This window comes from Galleria mellonella, unplaced genomic scaffold, assembly GCF_026898425.1.
Source record: "Galleria mellonella isolate WM207_F2 unplaced genomic scaffold, CSIRO_AGI_GalMel_v1 utg55, whole genome shotgun sequence".
NCBI classification, from domain to species: domain Eukaryota; kingdom Metazoa; phylum Arthropoda; class Insecta; order Lepidoptera; family Pyralidae; genus Galleria; species Galleria mellonella.
Window position 1 is genome coordinate 1,151,125 of NW_026442115.1, and position 22,139 is coordinate 1,173,263.

At 34.3% G+C, this 22,139-nt stretch overlaps 1 protein-coding gene across 3 annotated transcripts in view; it reads right to left on the reverse strand.

Moving 5' to 3' along the window:
• The window catches only part of LOC113521402 (protein-L-histidine N-pros-methyltransferase), a 71,513-nt gene that overhangs the window by 33,443 nt on the left and 15,931 nt on the right, over positions 1–22,139 (reverse strand). For all 3 annotated transcript variants that reach the window (XM_031912725.2, XM_052898967.1, XM_031912724.2), the window contains one exon: positions 9,900–10,090. In XM_031912725.2, the coding sequence (XP_031768585.1) occupies positions 9,900–10,090 (191 nt within the window). The remainder of the gene's footprint in view (positions 1–9,899; positions 10,091–22,139) is intronic.

Genomic DNA, 22,139 nt, shown 5'->3' on the forward strand with positions numbered 1-22,139 from the left:
CGTATGTCGTGTAGTCCCGGTATAGAATAGGCCAACCCTTCTTTCCTGTGGGTGTCGTAAGAGGCGACTAAGAAGACTAAGAGGAAGTCAATGGTGAAGGGATGTGCAGCAACGTCCCTCTTAAAACATCTCTAATCACGGTTGCCAACCCGCCTACCAAGCGTGGTAACTTGCAAAATTCCCTTATGAGGAAGGTTTATGTTCTGCAGTGGACAGTAAACAGCTGCAATGACGATGATACATTCAGTATTTTTCGTTTTTATTCGAATTAAATCTTTTTTACAAACTTTTATAAGTAATAAGTACTTCAAATTCAATAAATTAATAAAGTATTAGAATTAAAATGGACATTATGAAAATAATTTTGTCTTTATTCAATATAAATTTATCAGTCGGGTTTTGTTTTTGTAATTTTTTACTTGTTCTATTTAATGAATCGTAACTACGGTATTAATTTAATTATTCACTTTGAAACTACTAATACTAGAATCTATGTTGCTACCTTGGGTATAAATTTTGATAGCTAAACGTTGCCCAATAATTGGCTGGATTACAAGACAACTAATTAACTAACTATACAAATAATTAACTAACCAACAAGAGAACTAATTTAATTAGTTGTTTACCGATATATTTTTGAGTAGCTGACGGGTTTAAAAAAGACGCTAGATTTAGCCAAAATATTGCTAAAGTGGCAACACTTATTAGAGCTTTATTTAATGTAAAGGTATGTGCACATGTATACGTAATAGTGTGCGACTATCGTATCGCTCGCTGCGGTGGTCGCCGTGTCGCCTGCTTAGCACAACGATAATGGCGCCCATTACACCTCATTCCGTAGATGCCGGTGCACAATAACGCCAGTTGCACGTCTGCGGCATGTTCACAAGTACACCTACATACACATCTGCTAAAGGAACAGAAAACGTGTTCGTATGAATACAATTGCATATTTATCACACATCAGCAGTTAAGAGATGCATGTTTTTTTTTTATACAACTTAGAATGGCAAACAAGGTGACGGCCCACCTGATGGAAAGTGGTAACCGTCGCCTATAGACATGAGCAGTACCATGGATATAATAGAGTATACTGTTTCGCCTATGATACCTTCCATGCGTTGCCATTCCTGAGGACTCAGGTGTTATTCCTCCGTACCCAGTAAATTCACGCCATATTCCACCCTTCGAACCGCAACAGCCATGCAAACACAACTGCTTCACGGTTGAAACACGAATAGGACAGAGGTACCCAAGCAATCGACTTTTGTACAAAGTCTCCCTCTGGTAGATAATACTTTGGTCGGTAGCAGATACTAAATTATAAATCTTGCATTCCGTTACAATTACCAGAAGGGTCGTTTCACATACAAAGGAATATAGGGATTAGCAAAATATATAATGATCGATAATATAATCGTTATGACTTCAAACATTTCATTATAAATAATATTTATAGTAATCATAAGAGGAAATATATATAGAATCTTACATAATACATTGTATTTGTAATTTATTTGCTAATATTCTCTTACCGTCTGTTATGGCCTATTATTAAATAAGTAGGACGTCAAAACCTTGTAAAATCCGCACCACGACTGTTTTATTATTGTTATCTAAGATGGTAATCTGTCATTTGCAGACGACTATGTTAAAAATGTACAATTTACGTTCAGAAACATCTGCTATGAAAACAAGTTGTCAAATCAATGTCGGGTAATTAATTAAGAGGGACATAAAACACAATTGAAACAATAAAGTATACAAATGAACGGTCTAAATATAGACATGAAACTTTAGAAGTGTTATTAAAGCAGTTAAATAGTACAATACCGTTTTTATTTTTAAATACCAACACTTTATCAATAGCAGTATTAATGAAGATGTCAAGTTTCATGACACGAGCTCGCGACTAATTTTAAATGTGGTCTGTAGATTTCAAGTAATGAACGCTGTCTTTATTCCGATGGCTATAGATCACTCACATTTATATTTATCGATTGTTAAAATTGGTTCCAAAGAATGATTAACCTACACTTGGCAAAAGGATTTATTTTAGAATAAAATAACGAGCGCTATTTTTCAGTGTTGCAAATATTTAATAAAAGAAGTAGTGTAGAGGACGTGCACTAATGAGATAGGATAAACGGACAATTCAAGAAGAAACTGGAACCTACCTTATAGGAATCTATTCAGAAAGAACAAGATTGTGCAGCCAGGAGAGAAATGGTTACATGGGCTACATGTATTAATTATTTCTTTTAGCCATGACGATATACGGTCAAGAAAAAATATAATTATATTTTGACGAACATAATATCAAATCGGTTAGCCAATGAAAAAAGTCGGGTTGTGGTTTGCAAAGATTAGGTATGTGGAGAGACACTCTATCAAAATGATATTAATTTGAGGGTGGCTTATATATAAATGATAATATGGCGTATTCGTGTTCGGACCTAATTGCAAGTGGTTACAGCTTAATGTGCGGTATTGAGGAATGTAGCACTTTCCATGTTAACGAGCTTGTCTGGTGTACTACCATCATGCGCATCCTACTCGCGATGACGATGACACTCGCCGCAACGTCCGCTGTTTTATTTTTCACGCAACTAACACCTATTTGTGGTGACGTTCATCACATTTTATTACTAAATTTATGATCTTCATCATTTATACAGCTACTTAGTTAATACTTTTCAGAACAAAAGACGAGGCAATCTTTTGAAAATGATTACGCCATTGGATTTCTGGTACATCAACACCGAGACGTACGCTTTCATTACGTACGGAAATAAATCAAAATAATACCAACGTAAAAGATAGCGAATGGAAAATCAGACGCCCCCCGCTCCGGCCCGACCCCGCGTGATTTATGCTAGTAATTTTCCGGTCGGTTACGTAAGTAACTCGCGATTTTTCTCCTTGCACACACGTAATTACATAATTTTCATGAATTTTACGGACTGACGTATCCGGACGTGGGGCGCAGTTAATGTACCTGCGTTCCACATGAAATTTTAACATGTGCCATGATCTTTATAGATCTTTGATGAGCTACAATATAAAGAAATCTGATCCTTTTGAGGCCAACCGCATTAAATTTAAAAGCGAAGGAAATATGCTTTTAATAAATTTGTATATATTTTGTAATTTCCAATGCAGTCTTTATTTATGATAAGAGGATTAATAAAGCATACAAGCTGTGAATTAATAACCGACTACGGACCGGTCGCCAACACACTCCGGCTGTTATCGTATTAATTTCTGTCACAGATTTAATTGCTCACCTCTGGCTTAAGCTTTTTAATAAATTCGAGGACAGACAACGAAACGCGATGCGACCAAAAAATACCTTAGCCCGTTGCACCCGACCAAAAAAAGAACGAATTTTAATTTATAAAAGACAGGACAAACGATTAATAATTTATTTGTATCCTCCGTTTCTTGCGCGAGAGGGTTCGAGCGTTAAAAACAACCGTTAAGACCGACGACTTTGTATAGCTCGCGCTTAGCCCGAAATGCCAATTGCGGGTAGACACAAGTATACAGGGATTCGGAATGTCGCTTTAAAAAACCCCGCAAATAAATAAATCGCGTCGCACGCACAGTCCGTGCAAAAAAAAGGTCCGCCATATTCGATTCTTTAATGTGATCTTTAAAAAAATAGAAGAAAACGGAGGTTGGCTCCGATTGAAAATGAATGAGGGCGAGCGCGATAGTGGAAATTAGCATTGAGGTAGGATTCAGGAGCGGCCTTTGTGCGATCATATCGAGGTGTATTCTTTGCGCTTTTTACGGCAGCGGCGCGCCGGGCGCGTCTTTTCAGTCCCTATTACGATCCTGTCGCCTTTTTGTTGCAAATAATTACAGTTGCGATCCACTATAACTGGACGATACATTTTTGGGATGAGTGATCAAAATTGGTCTGTGACAGGGTCATGATAAATCATTCATATGTATTGTTTACAAAGGGTCTTTGTAGTGCTAATCAGTAAATACAAATATTATATGTGAATTTATATATACTCTTCTTGTTTCAGTTGACGTAACGATTTTGCTGTGATAGTGTGCAACTGAGAGTATTTTTAAAGAACTTATTTTACAAATGGATTGAACCTTCACGGGCATATAAATTAAACGCGAACCACTAGAATCCGATTAGATCGAACGATCAGGGAGTGCGGTTAGGTTCATAAATTAACGATTACGCATACACCCAATAATAACGGCAACAATGGGATTGAATGCAGATGAGCGGAGCGCGCTCGAAAGTTGCGAGCGATCGACATTTGTATGCGATATCTAAGCGTACAATTGGTCGCTGGCGCGACTCTTCGCGCTAATGGTACACTATCGAGCCATCGGAGTTCTGTTTGAAAAGTTGCGACCGCCTGTATAAGACCGCACGGCGCGGTTTAGTGCGTACAATAAATATCTCTTATTATACTAGTATATCGAGATAGTGTTCGAATTAAAACGTGTTCCTTGTTAACACTTATGCCCTTAAAGCATTATTAAAACTTAGGTATTTGTTATAAATAATATATGCATAATACTTTTGTATCTTACACAATTAATTTAATTAATCAACGTAGGGATTCTTAGTGTCGACATCTTCAGCATAGAAGGGTTCTGAAGTCATCTGGAGGACAAGGTCAAACTGACGTCCAAAAAGCTCGGAGTTAAGCTGAATAAAGCGAAGTAACACTTCACCCCGAGACAGAGACTGCTATTATATAAGTCAGAAGTCTGACCTCAAATGGAGTACTGTTCTTACTTATGAGGGAGACGAGAATTGTTGATGATCCTAGGTTACATCAGGTAGTTTCGAGCCCCTTAATTTAAGGCGCAACTTTGCTTCTTTTTGTATCATCTATAGTCTGTATAACAGATTGTGTTCTGAAATTTTCGACATGATGCCTGCAGCCACCTTTCACCATCGCACCGCTTGCCATCAATAGAGAGTCCATCCTCATATCCTAGAACCAGAATGGTAACGCACAGTGCGGTTTTAGAGAAATTTCCTTCTGAGGAGAGGATAGTTCTTCTTTTGTACATAGGTTTGTTTTATAGATAGTAGCAGAAGTTTATTTTATAATTTAAATAGATATAATTCTGAAATAATTTAAATAGATGTTTCTGAGAATTAGAATTTTAACAATAGCATTATTTGGAATTTTATATTTATATTAAAAAATTAACTACACTGTATTAATAAAATACAGTGCAGCGGCTACAGTATTTACGACTTCACCAAAATTTTGCAACAAAATAAAAGTGCAGACAAAATTTATTAATTACATTAACAATCTTCGTTATTTGATATTCACTTAAATTGCAACATGTGGTCAAAATATGAGATTGCTTAAAGTACCTCATTAAAGTTATTAAAAAACAACCACCGATGAAGCAACATGGAACAAAAAGGAAACACATTTTAATGGCGACCGAAATATAATTATACGGTATTTTAGCATTATTAACTCGCGCGTCTTAAGAAGGTCACAGTAATTAAAGTCTTCAATAAGAACGTTAATGTTGAATGTGAGACCTTTATGGATATATTTGCATATAAAGCTGGTTATTTTCTTTTATAGCCAGTCATATTACGTGCCTTGTGGAATTTTTGTTCGGAAGTGTAAAAACTGACTTATGGGAAAGGATGCTTCGCTCTTTTTACAGAGTATAGTATATTATACCTAATTGAAATATTAAATAGACATCAGTTAACGATGCCTGGAAGCGCATTTGCATTTCCCATTGGGTTTGGATATAGGTTTAATAGTACCTTAATCAATTTTGGGACATCATTGGATATATTTTAACAATAGCTGTACTTACATTATGAGATCGTGGAGGGCTAGACAATTTTGTATAAAAGTCATACGAGTACATCTGCTTTTGGATAAGTGTTTATGCGCTTAGTAGCTGTGATTCATTTTTAAATGGATGATAATGGAATGGTAACTTCGCCTGCACTAACGGTATACGCTGGTCGGGCACTAGTGAGGGATGATAGGTGAGAATGAAAAGCTCATGATAACGAATTCACTTGTAATTGAACATGATAGTTTTCAGCGAGAACCGCGAGGAGGTCGACCTGACAGGGGTACTGCTAGCAATGGGGATACTAATCTCCATTATTACCAATCCCTTCTCCCCCCTAGTAGCTGTGCTAGCATGATTATTTCAGTTTGAATGGTCATATTCTTAATATATAAGATACTTTTTCTTCTAATTCACAATGCAAAGTCGCGGATTATAACTAGTTACATCATAATAAGTAAACCCTAAGACATTTTTAATATTTCTAAAATAGGAAGAAAGAGTTTCTTTTAGATAAAGCCTTATAAAAGATACAAATAACACAAAAGAGCGTATGTATAATAAATAAGTATAAAATAAATAGTAGTTTAGAGGACTTCTCAGAAAAGAGTTGGTTAAGTGGAACACTCGACATGCAAAACAGTCATTAGATGGTATGTATATTAACATCAGGATCCATCATCACTTGACATAAGCTTTTACATCCTTGCCTAATAAGATATTTAATAATAAAAAAAAAGAAAGAAAAAGTTTACAACAATTTATTTGATGTTTTTGAAGATGTTAAAAAAATATTTTTATCAGATCGCAGTAATAATATGCCTCATTTGGTTATCTGTGACAGGAATCTAAAACGACACAACCCTGCAATTTATCTCATCGAGATTCACTAACAGTTTAGTATTGGTTTTTATTTTATTATTTCAGTCATTAACTGTCCACTGGAGATTATGGAGAAGGCTTATGTTCAATAAGCTTTCTCCATAAGGGGAGTTTTGCCAGTAGTTGCCACGATTGGCAGGCGGGTTGGCAACTGCAGTAAGGCTTTTAGAGATGTTTTAAGAGGGACGCTGCTGCTCATTCCTCAACCATAAGTTCCCTTAGTCACTTCTTACGACACCAACGGGAAAGGAAGGGGTGACCTATTCTATAATGGTACAAACATGGTGATTCGTTTTCTTAATTCATTTATGCGCTTAATTCTTCCTTAATTCGTTTCTAAATATTTTATGTTTATATATAATATAATGTAATATGTTCATATATAAAATTTAAAAAATTATAAATGGCTAAACCGTTATACAGAGTTTCAAAGAAAACGGTAAATTAGTGCCAATGCAATTAGAGTATATTTGTTTTTGCACTATATTGTTCCACTTGATTAAAGAACTTGGTAGAATATAGAAAAAATAAATATGCAAAAGTGAATTTAATTTTGAGCAAATGCTGTCTCGATTCGACTGAGAACAATAACGTACGCTAAATCTTTAACGACAGCAGCATGCTCCCTCGTGACAATATGTGATTGGTCTGTGTCGATTCTGACTCGCCAATTGGTTTTGGCAGTTTATAGTCTCGTGTCAATGAGCTTGTCTGCAAGTCGACGACGTCTGATTAAAATGCGTGTCTAAATTGTCAAAACATAAAGTAGTGATGTAATTATGTACGATAACGACAAAGGATTAAAATCTGTTAGTCTAGACGTAAGAAAACATTTTATGTAAAAGTAAGTTTGTTTGGGTTATCTCTTAGCGCTTTAATGGTTTCATTAATCATTATGAAAGGTATATACATACTATATGGGTTGAACAAGGACATACTTTTATCTTGGTCAGAGAATATGTTCAAGTCACTTCATGAAGTTGCGAGTAAAAGCTAATCAATCATAAAATGCTATTATAATCAATTTAAATAAATATTTTAATTCAATTTTATGAGCATACGCATATATGCATGTCTGTAAAAGAAAATAATTATGGCAACAATTACTTTAAATATTTGTTAATTAATGTATATAACAAATAAAACGAATACAGTAATAATTTAAAATAATATAAATAAATAGAACTAAGAACGGACGTAGGTGAATATAAATCAAAGCGTCCAAAATTAATTTCATTGGAAATATATTAATTTAGGTAACTATGTAGACCGGAAAAGTCAATAGCGTTCGACGCGAGCGTTTATTGAGTAATTTATCCTAACTATAACCGCAATGATTAATATCCCGGATATTTAGTTAGGGAGAAACTGTTACGGGCGTCACGAACATTTCCTTGTCAATATTATGTTTAACAAACGATATCTAGGCATCTATCATTTGAAAGATTGACAATTTGCATTTACTGACAACGGTAACTATGAATTTGCACGTGCTGTAGTGCTCCACAATATTTCGATTATTAATGATTTTGTTTGTTTCATCACTATGTAAACTTGAAATAAAATAACAATAAAATTACTGGACAGTTAGCACCTAAAGGAAATATCAAACGAAGGAGCGAAGCGGGACTCTTTGGTCGACGAGTAGCAAGTGATAAATAAAGCGTAATTGAGAGACGGAAACAGCCAATGAGTAAATCTCGTCCGTCAATTTATTTAAATTATTTATTAGTGCTCGGCTATAGACACCCGCCGTGATCGCTTTCAGTGTACGTTCACAGAGATCGCTCCGGACGCGGCCAGTGCTTCATGTTCAGTCAGCTATCGATATCGATACGTATACATATACGTTTGACGTTCTATAACAGGTCGTATCTCACTACTTCGGCCATATAAGGAGAAATCGAAATCATTAGCATCCTCTTAAGGGTGTGTGCGAATTCTATTTTTAATCGTCTTTTAACTATTATTTCTACTATTAACTAATATTTCATTGGGATAAATATTCAGAAGGATGACAATAGTTTCAATTTCACCTTCTATAAGACTTACAGTGTTAAAAATATCATGAGATAAGAAATGTAGTTATCAAAGTTAGTTATTTATCATCATCGTTTCAATCTTTAATTGTAGATATATTGTTAAACATAGAACCCACGCATAACAAATAGTCCTGTCCCGAACCAATTGTATTCACTATTTGCACTATATTTGTGTTTTCACTTCATTTAGTTTGGATCCCAGCTATACTGCATTTTTCTGTACGTGTAAGTGCAATAAGAAGATCATGGATATTAATTGTTCCAAAATAACAAAGCAGACTTTTTGTCTATTCATAATGTTTTAATGTGAAGAAGTTATGTGATTCATCGATAAAAGGAAATATCGACATCGGCCAAGCTAGAAGTGATACGAATTAGTTAATTTGTGCAGATACGACACAATGGATGAGGAAATAATATACCTACGTACCTACTCATACATGTTTATAGCTACCGGGAGATTGTAATTGGCGTAATTGAACGAATCTGGACCCACTTAATAATGTCCCATTGTTGTTATTTAAATGGCAATTCATCGTTTGTGAAAGAAATGATTCATTACTCTTAAATTAAAAAGTTTGGTCTTCTGTTCCTGGGATGTGTATGACTTGACGCAGCAGCGGTGTCTCCATAATCTCGTGGTTATTAGTATACTCAGTAGACGATGGAGAGGCAATGATTTGGTATCCTGAGACTGGATATCAGGAACAATTTCATATGGCATGGCATATACAGCCAATTATTGTTATGTATGGTCTTTACATAATATCGTTAGCATTCGATACGTTAATATTATATACAAATTAGTTTGGTCAATTATTTAAGCTTTTTCAAACTGGAAACAGATTCTTAATTCGTCTATATTTATATAAATTAATGAATAAGTATACCTTATTTGCATTATACAATATAGGGGCAAGACGAATGTAACGATACATTTGTATAAGTACAGTAAGGCGGTCTTATTGCTGAAAGCAATCTTCATTATGTGTTTTTATTTTATATGTTTGTATGTTAGTTAATTAATAATTTCGTCAATTTTGAACAGATTTCAATAATTATTTTTGCTAATGACATGAGTTTAGACCTGTGTTGACCTCTTGTAAAAGACACGATTTTATTGCGATTAAAATAATTTCTAGCACGTACCCATTAATATCGGTGATGGACCAAAAATGCTTCAGCACAGCCTTCGCCAGCAAGTACCAGATCTGCGTCCATACCCACGACGACTTGTCGATGGAGGATGATAGGAACTCCTTGGTCTCCTCATCGGAATGCAGCTGTACGAACTTCTGGCGCAGTTCCGGACTCAGGCGGCTGGAGTCTACTCGATACCACTGCAACAAGGGTATAATGTTATGAAAGAAGATTGTTTCAGCGATAATATTGACTTTTGTACTTTGCTTAGTGACTTTCAAAAAAGGAGAGCATCAATACGTCTGACTTTTTGCAGATATGTTACGAGATTACATTGATAATTTGTACACCAATTTTAACAATTCTTTTTGCAATCAATAGGCTTTTTTTTCGATTTTAAAGAGCACACTAGACGCAAAAAAAAGAGGACAAAAGAGGAAGGGGAAGACCGAAAAATAACTACATGGGATAGATAAAGGAAACACTAGGTATCATGCCGTATAAAGAGATCATAGAGCTTGAAAAAGAGCTGGCTGGAAGAATGCATGATATAATTGCCCCGACAAGAACAAACTCTTAAATGAAAAGAAGAAGGCTTTACTCTCGTGTTGGTTCTTATTTTTAAAACCGCTTGTTACAAAGCACATCTATGTGTAAAATAATAATATACTTATACTATATAGGAAATGTCTTGTTTGTCGTTTATTAGTGTGATTCAACAATGTGACAATGCAAGTCATTTATATTTTGGGGAGCAATATAAATTTGTGTAATATTGATTATCTTATAATATTATGTAAAAGTTTGTAAAGTTCCTTGAGTAACAAATATCCATGCATGTCAACAATCACTTAAATTTATAATATTAATAGTACTTGTACAACTAACATTAATTTATGCAAAATCGTTACACGCAAATTGAGCCATGATTAAAGGAACGGCGAACACATCGAATCACAACTGTGACTCGTAAATTGATGTTTAACAACCCTTGGCCGCGAGCTCTTAATGAAAGTGTACAAAAAGAGTAATCGAGTGCAAATAAGAGAGTAGAGTATGAAAGGAGCGTGTTGGTCGTCACCCGTTGTGTGTTTAAGTCGCCGCGCCGCGGCCCTACAAAGGCCGCCGTGGCCGCTGTTAATTTCACGCCGCCTCGAATTAACATTTCTTTACGCCACACAATAATGACGAATTAAAAAAACGCCTCGCCTCTACATGTAGTATAATGACGGCCAGACGGGAGCGGGACGCAAACTCATCAGCGGAGCTTAATTAATGCCAGATCTGTCTTTATATTAAAATCGAACTCGGTAAAAAATTTAAGCCGCGTTTACATTATCCAATCTATCGTTCTTCAACTCACTGTGTGCCAATTTTCAAATACATATCGCGTCCTTACAGCCAGAAATCTATCAAACCCTGTCAGTTTATATAAAATAATTCCGAACGAAGCCAAGATTTTTTATGAGACTTAGAATGGAAAACTGGCTGAAGGCCCACGTGATAGAAAGTGGTAACCTTTGCCTACACAAATGAATAGTACCCTGTCAGGTCGACCACTACGTGGTCCTCCTTGGAAACCATTGTCTTGAATTTAAGGTGTATTCATCACGATAGGGTAACTGACCAGCCTCTTCAACCTCATCTCACTTATCATCCCTCACTGGTGCCCCGCCGGCGTATGCCATCAGCGTAGGTGGGGTTTCCATTCCATTGTTATCCATTAGAAAAAAGATACCTTTTTAATCTGTATTCTGTAATTTCATTGCTATACCCCACTTTTCAAACCAAAATATAAGCATGCAAGCACAGCTGCTTCATGCCAGAAACGCGAGTGAGACAGAGGTAAAATAATTTAAAATAAGTAGGGCAAGTTTATGTAATTTTAAGACAATCACACTGGCAGTTAATATGGTGTAGATTGGATAATGTAATTCGCGCTTTAAGTGAAGTGTATACGAATATAAGCATGAAGAAGATACAACGGAGCGTGGGTTCCATACTTAATAGCAAATCTTCTGTCCGATGATAAGAGCAAGGAATTGTGAACGATAAATGAGGTTTTCGTTTGAATTTTTATTAAATACGATTATCTATACAATATTACGTAAGAGTAACAAAATATATATATTAATAATTTTTTAACTGAATACTATGAGATTGACAGTTCACAATGATGAGTGAGACGTTTTGTTTCACGCTTTTGCAATGTTTCTCTAAATAAAAACTTTTAAAAGAGATAAACTGATATACTCCTGTCCTTATTTATTTACAAGCCTACTATTGCACTGTTTGATTACACAGCTTGATTCATCAATAAAGGTTTTTTTTATTAGATATCTATATAAATATTATCTATATAAATGATGATGCTGATTGACTAACTGACTTTTAAATATTTTTGAATTCTACAATCTTAAAATTTTGCAGATATTTTCTTTATATAGGGTAGTAGGTAACTCTAAAGGGAGTAAAATTACCAAAATATCAAAGGTCGTGAGCAAAAGCTAGTATAAAAATAATGTAATCTTACTTAAAATTAATAGATATATCAACTGCTATAACTAGAGTCAGAAATTTTGCACGCGCATTCTTTAGGTAATATAGAAAGATATTCCCTCGAATTACTAGACCGCGCTCGCTCTTAGTGTGAACTATGAGTGGTACGTGTTCTATGGCGTGATAGTGTGGAAAGATAGTGTTGCTTCAGTTAACGACTACAAATAAATGTAACTAAAAATAATACAAATAAATATGCTACTGTCGCCCTGATAGAGGTAGTCAGTCATTTGTTGTGCCCACATATCGTTTAGCATTTTTCCGGATGTCAAATTCCAGGCTTTTTACCGGTTACTTTATTTACACACGTTTAGCAATTTAGGATTCAATGTAGCAGGGGACGAGCGTACCGCAGTCACTCAGATGAATTTAGATTGTTAACGGTGTTCCTATTACTGGAGGATGAGTAGAAAATATATACTGATACACAAAGTTTCTGAATTTGCCAGATTGGAACTCACGATCATCACTATGCTTTCTGTTCTTTACATATAATTTGAATTGTATATTTAGAGTTAAAAGAAGAAAATACTAAAGATAAAACAGAGTTAATAATAAGTATCAATTTGGAATATTTACCCTGAATTAGTCCGATCGAGAATTGAACTCGGGACTCCAAAAGCAATATGTTGAGCCACGGAGTTCGTAGAATTATTTCATTGTATATAATATTTTTGAAGATTCAAAGGAAATTACAACGTGCTTTGTAACACCATTTTTATTTCTTCAGGGTTTTTAAATCAATATAATGGAACCCAAATAATTATCTAAAACCGGTAGTTGAAACAATCGTCACGGCAAATCGAACCGTCAGTTGGGATCGTGTATTCAATTATTAGGGTTCCGTTAGTAAACACTGGCCTCGTGGGAATGTATTCATGAATCAATTTGTATATTGTTGGTATATTCCAATATATTACCAGTAAGGCCAGTAATATGAAAAAGCGTTAGTAGGAAATAGGATTATTTGATGAAAATCTTGTGTGGTAGGTATTTCAGGTAAAAATATGAGCAATTAATTTAATAACAATTAGTATTATTTAGATACGGTTATAAAATATATAAATTTTAAGACCTTCATAATGTAAAAAAAAATGAAAAAAATTTATGAATACTTTGGACGGTAAAAATATTTAACTAACTGCTAACGAATAATGAGGTAATGTGTTTTAATGATGCAATCAACACTTCCAAAATTTATGGAAGAAATTAAATATACATAAATATAATACAAATTGATCCATCTATTTTGTAATTCCGTAGTAAATACAATTATTATAATAATATTTTATGTGTTATATATTAAAAAATAATTAGCAAGCAGGAAAATTGTAACAAAAAATCTGCAATGGATAATGCTAATATCAAAGGGAAAACTAGTGGAGACTGCATATAAAATAGTGGACAAAATAGATTAAAAAATAAATTATATCCCGTTTTTATAGAATTAAAAAAAAAGGAAATTTAGATTTACGATGAATCGTGAAAAAGTATTGAAAAATAAATATTTAGTGCCGAATAATGACAGCGAATAACGTTAGTGATTATGCAATACGCCGTCTTACATTTAAAATAGTCTGCACCCGAAGTACCTACGGCTTCCGACGCGACAAGGCGAATTCTCTAGACAGAATATGGATCGTGAATTTTTAAATTGAATATTTGATAATGATTGTGTTTAGTATCTACTTAAAAGTATCTTGTTGGATAAGAAGGCGAAAATTAAACACGTCATGGAAGAGGCGTTATATAGAAATCGAGATGGGTCAGGACCTACCCAATGTCGGCGATGGATAGGATGGATGCTAGAGTCGCAAGCTGCTAGCGTAACAGGCGAAGACAACGCACAGGAGCATTGGAAGAAGAGCGGTAAGATGGCGAGACGATATTGTAAGAGCAGTGGAGATTGATTTAGAACAACTCAGAATGAATGTGAATGGTGAGTAAGTAAGTAAGGTGAGTAAGATACAGAATAATAATTATGTATAAATTAAAACAAATTTTTGAATGACTACAGATGCAAATAAATAAAATTATGTCATTATTCATCAATTGTAATACAAGATTTTTAATCTTATTCTTATTTCATCCTTCTACGAAAAACTTCTTCGATATTACTCCTAATATAGAAGTTTTTGGTAGAAGGTTGATGACAATTTTATTTTTTGCGTCTGTGGTCATTCTAAAATTATTTTTAAATGTCTTAATTTATACAATAAATTTATATATAATTATTATAGCTGAATATGTAACGACCCGCTGCCTTTTTCATTCGGGATCCTGGGATTGTATTCTCTAGTTATAGATAGCTATAGATGGTAACACTTTATCAGTTTCTTATGTGAGAGTTATATGAATTCAGTATCGATTCGTAAGTACAAAACAAAGGTCGAATGAAAATGCGCATCCGCACAGGTATGTGGTGTGTCAAAATAATTTACCATTAATATTAAATTATTCAGTCAACGCGTACTTGGTATTAATATCTAAGTGAGACTGATGTCACTTTGTAATGTAAACTAGAATTTATAATAAATCAATGGCAAAAAAGACTAGGTTGACACCTTGTTGTTTTGAACGGTCGGTAGAGGCGCCCAATTGATTTATTTATGAGGATCATGTTTAGGATTCATTTTCTGCTCGTGTAAAGTTATATTTGCATGTATAAAAATTTCCTCATTTTAAAAATGTACCTGTTAAGGAAGACAAATACAGCATGATTTATTCAGTCGGTAATCGAGGCCGAGCCGTTTTTTTTATTTTTTCAGAATCTATGTGTGTTACCGTTTTTCGCACAATAGTCAAGGGGTCAGATGTTAATAAATAGTTTATTCAACCGGGTCCTTCGCTCGAGTGGTTGATTCATGTCGCGGCATCGGCCAGTCATAGTGTCTTCAATACATTTATTGTCATTCGTCGACTCGTTAACGTGCAGGTCAGTGGAGGTGCATCCTCGGAACGAATGGAGGGATGCAGGCCCTTTATTTGCCGGTCGTTTCCCTCCAGCTAATGAATCAAAGCTTTTAGCGCGAGAATATTGTCAATACAAAGCGGAATATTAACGTCGATTGTGTTTTGCGCGCACAGTATCAGATTAATTCCTATATAAATGTGCGAAATAAATGGTGGACGCGAAGCCATTGAAATACAAGTTCTTAGGGTATATTAACCGTGTTGGCAAAGATGGTTCTGAATAAGTAACAATTGGAAATTGTTCTATGAGAGCAGTAGCCCGATTCCTGTAATAACAAATGGTCGAAGCTAAGAAGTAATATGATCTACGAGTAAGTGCTATCCAAAATTATAAATCTATTCATGTATTGCCAAATAAATTGACTTTGTCACCCGTGAAACAAGTATGTTTTCATGACTTATATATTTTTAAACTATATAAACATAAACAAAAATTTTCATTTAATATATTCATTAAATATTGATAAATATGTAAAAAACTTTCATTTTAATTGATTTTTAAATTGGCATCTTTTCGGGACATATACTCGTACATACGAATGATTTCAACGACTCCAGTTGTTATCAACAGAATTTGGGTATAAATTTATTTAGGTACTAGTAATGTATTCGCTTCTGAACATTGAAAAAATACAATTTGAGGGACGTTTGGTTTAAGATATAATTTACGTACATAATATTGTATAAAAAATATGCTTGACACACTAAAGCGTGTATAAAGTTAGAATAATATATATCTATGCCGATTTGAGATATGCAACATTTTACGAGTTTTCCCTGAAGTAGGTAGCATATGAAGTGGTTATAGTATATGGAACGTTGTGCAGCAACCGGTAACTATAATACATTGTATGTTGAACTAAGTGGTGCATGGGATCCCAGTGGATTTGCCAGTAAGCGGCTCCGAGCTTGTTTGCCGGGCGCTCCATTAAAATGGGATCAGTCGGGATGCAGATTGCCTGGACGTTCTGCAGCGGTACGGTAGAGATGTATTTGTAAAAATGATATACGCGACATATAAAATTTTGCTTAACTACAAACAGGAAATATGTTAGTATATAAAACACTCGTTTCAATACATAGTTAAAATTGGTTTATATAAATAAAAATTAATTGTTAGATTTGTTGCTAAGCGCAAATTCAAATATTTGTTGAAGTCCGAGGAAGATTTCTATAAACAGAAAAATTGTTCGGAAAAACGCAAAAACCTAGTTTTTTACCATACAAACTGTTCCGAGCTGCCAATTGAAATATCGGTAAATATCACGACGTACTACTCATATATTAAGGGTGTATTGACAGAACGACGTCAATCGGGTCAGCTAGGTTATAATAAATTCTATAAGAGTTGCTTAGGAGGTAAGATACATATTTGACGTAACGGATTTCCGCAGAATAACACGAGACTCAAAAAATCTAGTTTAGGGCGCTCTATACAGAGCTGATTTAAACCTCGAAATAATCCGCTATTGATTTGAAGCTTTTTTCAAATATGGTATTTCGGATCATGGCTAGACATTTTTATACTGGAGTTATTAGTACCATCGTATTCTTGATAATATTCAAAATCAGCAAAAAATATTACTGAAAGTTTTTAATGGATGCTTTCTTTCTGACCTCGACTTGTATGAACGTTGAATGATAAATCAACTGTTGCGTTGAATAGGAAAATGTAGTATATGCTTAAACTGCTACTATGCGACTTGCCAACGTGTTCTTACTTCTATGTGTATAAGTCGTGTTAACAGCCTAAGGCCAAGATATACGATAGCAGCAGTCTCAATTAAAACCGAAGCATGAGTTATTGCCGTAAAACAATTGCCTCGATTAACACTCGACAAAGCTACTAAACAATAAAGCATTATATTACACTAAGGTTTAGCTAGCACAGTATAAAATAACAATAGAAGTACTACATGTAAGTACAGACAGAAATAAGTAACTGTATTGGACAGTTGAAGCACTGTACCAGTTAATAGGTCAGATCGTAGCAATCGGAGTGTTAGACGATAAGACTTAGAAAAAACCTATCCAACTCTGTACGCTCTTAAATATTAGTGTAATAATTACCGGTTGAACTTACGAGTAATTTGGTCGAAATTGTAATTAAATATTGTCTCTTACTTGTACAGTAGAATTCGTTTCATGGTTACAAGGTATGCTAAGAAGGTTGTATGTATATCTGTTGTTGTATATATATCTTTCTATTTTTCGTAGATTTAATATTCTTTCCACATATGCAAACAAGCGTAGTTTTAGTAATATTTAATTTATACATGGTTTGAATAGTTCGATTAAAATATTTGATTTGTCCACATTTTGACGATCATAATAGAATCTAATTATTACGAACGAGATTACTGTCGTCTCTTGAATTAATTAGTTTTAATTACTAGATCGGAGAGTCAGAAATTGATGTTCATAAATTTTAATGGTGAGGATTGAATTCACAACCTCAATATGCGTCGGGGTAGTGAACCACTGTTTAGATGCTCTAGGCTAGTTTATATAACAGTATAACACAATAAATAAGTAGATTTAAATATATGTAAAGGGAACGGACTCAGTATAAATGATGTTAGGTTTGTGCCAACTCTGTTCAGTTACAAAAGCATTTTATAGAGTGGTCATTACACTCTAGGTAGGTTGATAATATAAGTAACAATTTCTCAAGACTGAGAATCGTGTCTCCCAGGATCGTTTCCTCCAAAGAGTGTACTTCAGGTTTTTCTGTTTTCGGCTAAATAAAAAGCCATCTGAATATTTGCTTTCTAAGATCTTGAATTGTTTGTTCACTAGGTTAGTGCTCTGTACTTGATTCTTTTATTCATACATTATAATTTTAATGCACTTATATTGTAAAAGGCAAAATTTACTGACAGATCAATGCAAAACTAATGAGTCTATAACTGTGACATTTTTCAAAAGGTTTCCATATATATGTGCGCGAAAGGGAGAAAGAAAGGGTTCTATAAATCAAAACATATATTTAATAATATTATTAAGTTTTATTGTTATGATAATAATAAAATTTTTGTGGACTTTCAATTGTCTTTCTTTCATTCTTAATGGTTAATATTTATTGGCACGTGTTTTATATTCTTACTCAATATAACAATTTTAAACAGTAGTGGAAATCGAGACAAAAACTGAAAAGAAGTCTGATACCTCAAAAATTTTATATAATATCAGCATGATATTAAATTTTTCGTCCTATTATGCAGATAAAATTATTTATAATACTCGTTACTATAGTTAAATGGATTTCAACGTTATGTCTGGCCTGGTGTTCACAATCTTTGGTCTATGGTACTTCGATCACGAGCCGCCGGAGGGCCACTGTTGCGTAATTGTTTTAAACTCGTCTTTTAATTGTTCTATCGGGGGTTGGGATTTATGGGCCGACGTGCTCTCCAGCCATAATGCCATTCAGATTCATTTGCACTATTATTTCCGCGTCGCCGGATCATGAGAATGCACCGTCTACGATTTTAATCAAAGATCATTTTCATTCCAACAGTTTGTTGGGCAATAAAATTAACATTTACCGATATTGGATCTATTGTTTTATGTAGATATGCATCCATTTATATTTAAGTCTACGACGTTGTCAAGCTCTACGTACACAAAGGTATTTTTATGGCGTACCATATCCGCAATGTAACAGATAGTAATGGTTTAATAAAATGATACACTCAAATAGTTTTTGATGTTTGAATAACTTATAAAATAGTACTTTCTTTTTTTAACTATTCATTGTCCACTTTTGGATATTGTATTGTTATTCTATACCACACAAACTCTCTGCAAAGTTTATTTGGTTGTCCTTGGTTACTGTTTCTTAGAGTTACGTGGCTGACCCATATTATACTTCATTTAGGTATTTGTAAATTTTAAGTTTGATGTTTTTCAATAGGGAAATACTGAAGCAAGCCGATGGCAGAGTTTTATGTAATTATCTGGGTCGGTATTATTATCTTACATGTGTAGTGAAACAGCACCACCTGAAATACCTGTAATCTTATGTGTAGGTCTGCAGGGTAAAATAGCCAGTGCAATCGCCGATTAAAACGGTATAACACCTGAATTCTCAGGAATGACAAAATGAATATCAAGGACATGATGTCTATGCTGCTGTTCATGTGTATAGATGTTATTACTTTCTGACAAAAGCACCGCTAGATTATTTGCCATTACCAAACAGTACAAAAAAAAAATAGTTTTATTAATCAAGCACGCGTGATAAGTAACACAACCGCCTGTGGTATATGAGACAAAACGTCATGTGACGCGTGGGCACGCGTTCAAAAGATTTACGAGTGTATTTAAACTGGTTTTACATTAAGCACCAACTGGGCCGATTTGATCGTAAAACCAACCGTTACCACACGAGACAGTACTGTCGTTGGCAGTACCCCCCAAGCAGTGAACTGTTAAAATTAAGTTCAGGTTAATTAAGGATCATACATACATACATACATATCTGTCACGCCTGTCTCCCATTAGGGTAGGCAGAAACAACGGAACGCTAAATGCCTCGATTCAAACAAGCAACAACTTCTGTTAAAATTAAGTTCAGGTTAACTAAAGGTCACTAGTATTCAAAAAGCAACCCGGAAATATAAAATGATGCCACTTAGAATGTCAGCATTGTGTTCATAAATATTATGAAAGACACATCATTATTATATTATATAAGCCATGTTAAAACCATTTAAAAATAAATAGTATCTATAAATAAAAATACACTATTATTCTTTTAATTATATAATGTTTTGGACAAAGGGCTTTGTCCTAATTGATCTAAATTGATTACATTTTATAAGTAATATTATTTTTTAGCTTTATACAACAATTGTGTGACGGTTGATCATTTTATTTAGGATACGAATACAAATGACTTTGACAAACAATAGGATGGCCTAATCATCTCGTTAAAACGGAGAATTCCTGTAGGTTAGCGGCTCAAAATTCCAAGGCGATATCGAGTAAAAAATACAGGAATACCCTTCAAACAAACACCTCAATCGAAGTGATCGTTGATTTCTATTGAGGCGTCGGACGCGTGGCTTCACTTTGTCGCTGTAATCGAAATTATTCTTCGGTAAAAGAGCAATTAAGCCCGCTCACGCCATCGCAATGCGATTGTTCGGACGCGCTCGGCGCTCCATTGTCCAGTGTAATAACAGTAGAAGCAAAAACCGCCTGGAGCTTTCAGACTCTGGTTACCATTTCAGATGAGCAACGGCTGGAGCTTGGTTTCGCTGTCTGTTAATGGTGTGTTTATTAGTTTTGTTAGTGGGTTTAAAATATGTGCGTTTGTATCTATCTACGATTAAAAATGAGAAGACTAAAAGGAAAAAAAAATAATTATTGTTAAATACAATGAGAAATTCTAATTTTGTTTCGAGTTTTGTCAAGTATATTGGAGTTAATGAATTACAGATAATTTGTAAACAAGTTCCACAGATACCTTTTATAGATTTTTAGCTATTTGAACTGCTCATTTTGGTTGTTGAAGTAATTTTGATTGACCTGTTGTAATGATATAATATTTACCTAATGGTTAAAGCAGTATAAATGAACATTTTTATTTATTTACAGGAAAACCAGGGCTACATTAGTATAAATACAGTCTAAGATTACAAACTAAGTCATTAATAGGATTTCATAAGTTGTAACAAAATAGATTAAAACCACTGCACATGAAGGAACAAAATCAGGAATGAAAAAATAAATTGAAATATAAAGTAAAATTTAATGTAATTTCTCGAGAGAGAGAGAGAGAAAGTGGTGTTTTTTACAGAATTTAATTTTTGATATAATAAACATTTTGGTTTCAGTAGAAATTTTTCAAGATTTAAATTTCACAGTTCAATATGGTACTTGTATGATTTTTATGGTTTTATGATAAATCAGTTCTATTTCGGTTTTTGTATTGTACGTTATAATAACTCTTTATCATTTTATAGTTGGTTTTCTCCGTTAGAGGAAGAGGATAATAATTTGCCTAATATTAGTGCGTTGGTATCGAGCTGTCCTGATTACCTTTCACGACATTTTGGAAATGAAAATGAGTAGTAACATTGAAGGAATTTTCGCTCCATCATTAACCAACAAAGGAAAGTAGCAGTTGATTGGAAGAATAAAAGATCAAGTTGGAGGAATATAATATTTAGTGATATTAGAGTATCAATATTGAGGAATTTTAGTGTTTCACGCTATTGTGTAGAGCGACAATATTTTGGGTATATTCCTGAATTTAAAAGACTATCAGAAATGGACCAAAACCATAAAGTACGATATAATTACAAATATTTATGCTCGATCTAATTATAGTTTGGTAATGATAGCTGGTAATGAGCCGAGTGGTTGCCGGCATAGAATGGATCACGCCTTCCTATTCCGTGGGTGTCGAAAGAGGCAGCTAATGGAACTAAATAGTCAAGGGATAAGCAGCAGTGTCCCTCTTAAAATATCACTAAAGCGGGTTAAATTTTATAGGGGAGGCCTATGTTTTGCAGTGGATAGTGGTAGTTAACAGCTGGTATGATGATGATGATAAATGAGCTGAGGTAAAAAATTCACATAGAACTAAGGCGTTTCTAGAACAGGTCTTGAAAGCAATGACCAAATATGGAGACCTATTATCATCATATTAGCCTTTAATTGTCACTGCTGGATATAAGTCTCCCCTTAGTGGGTTTTGCTAGTAGT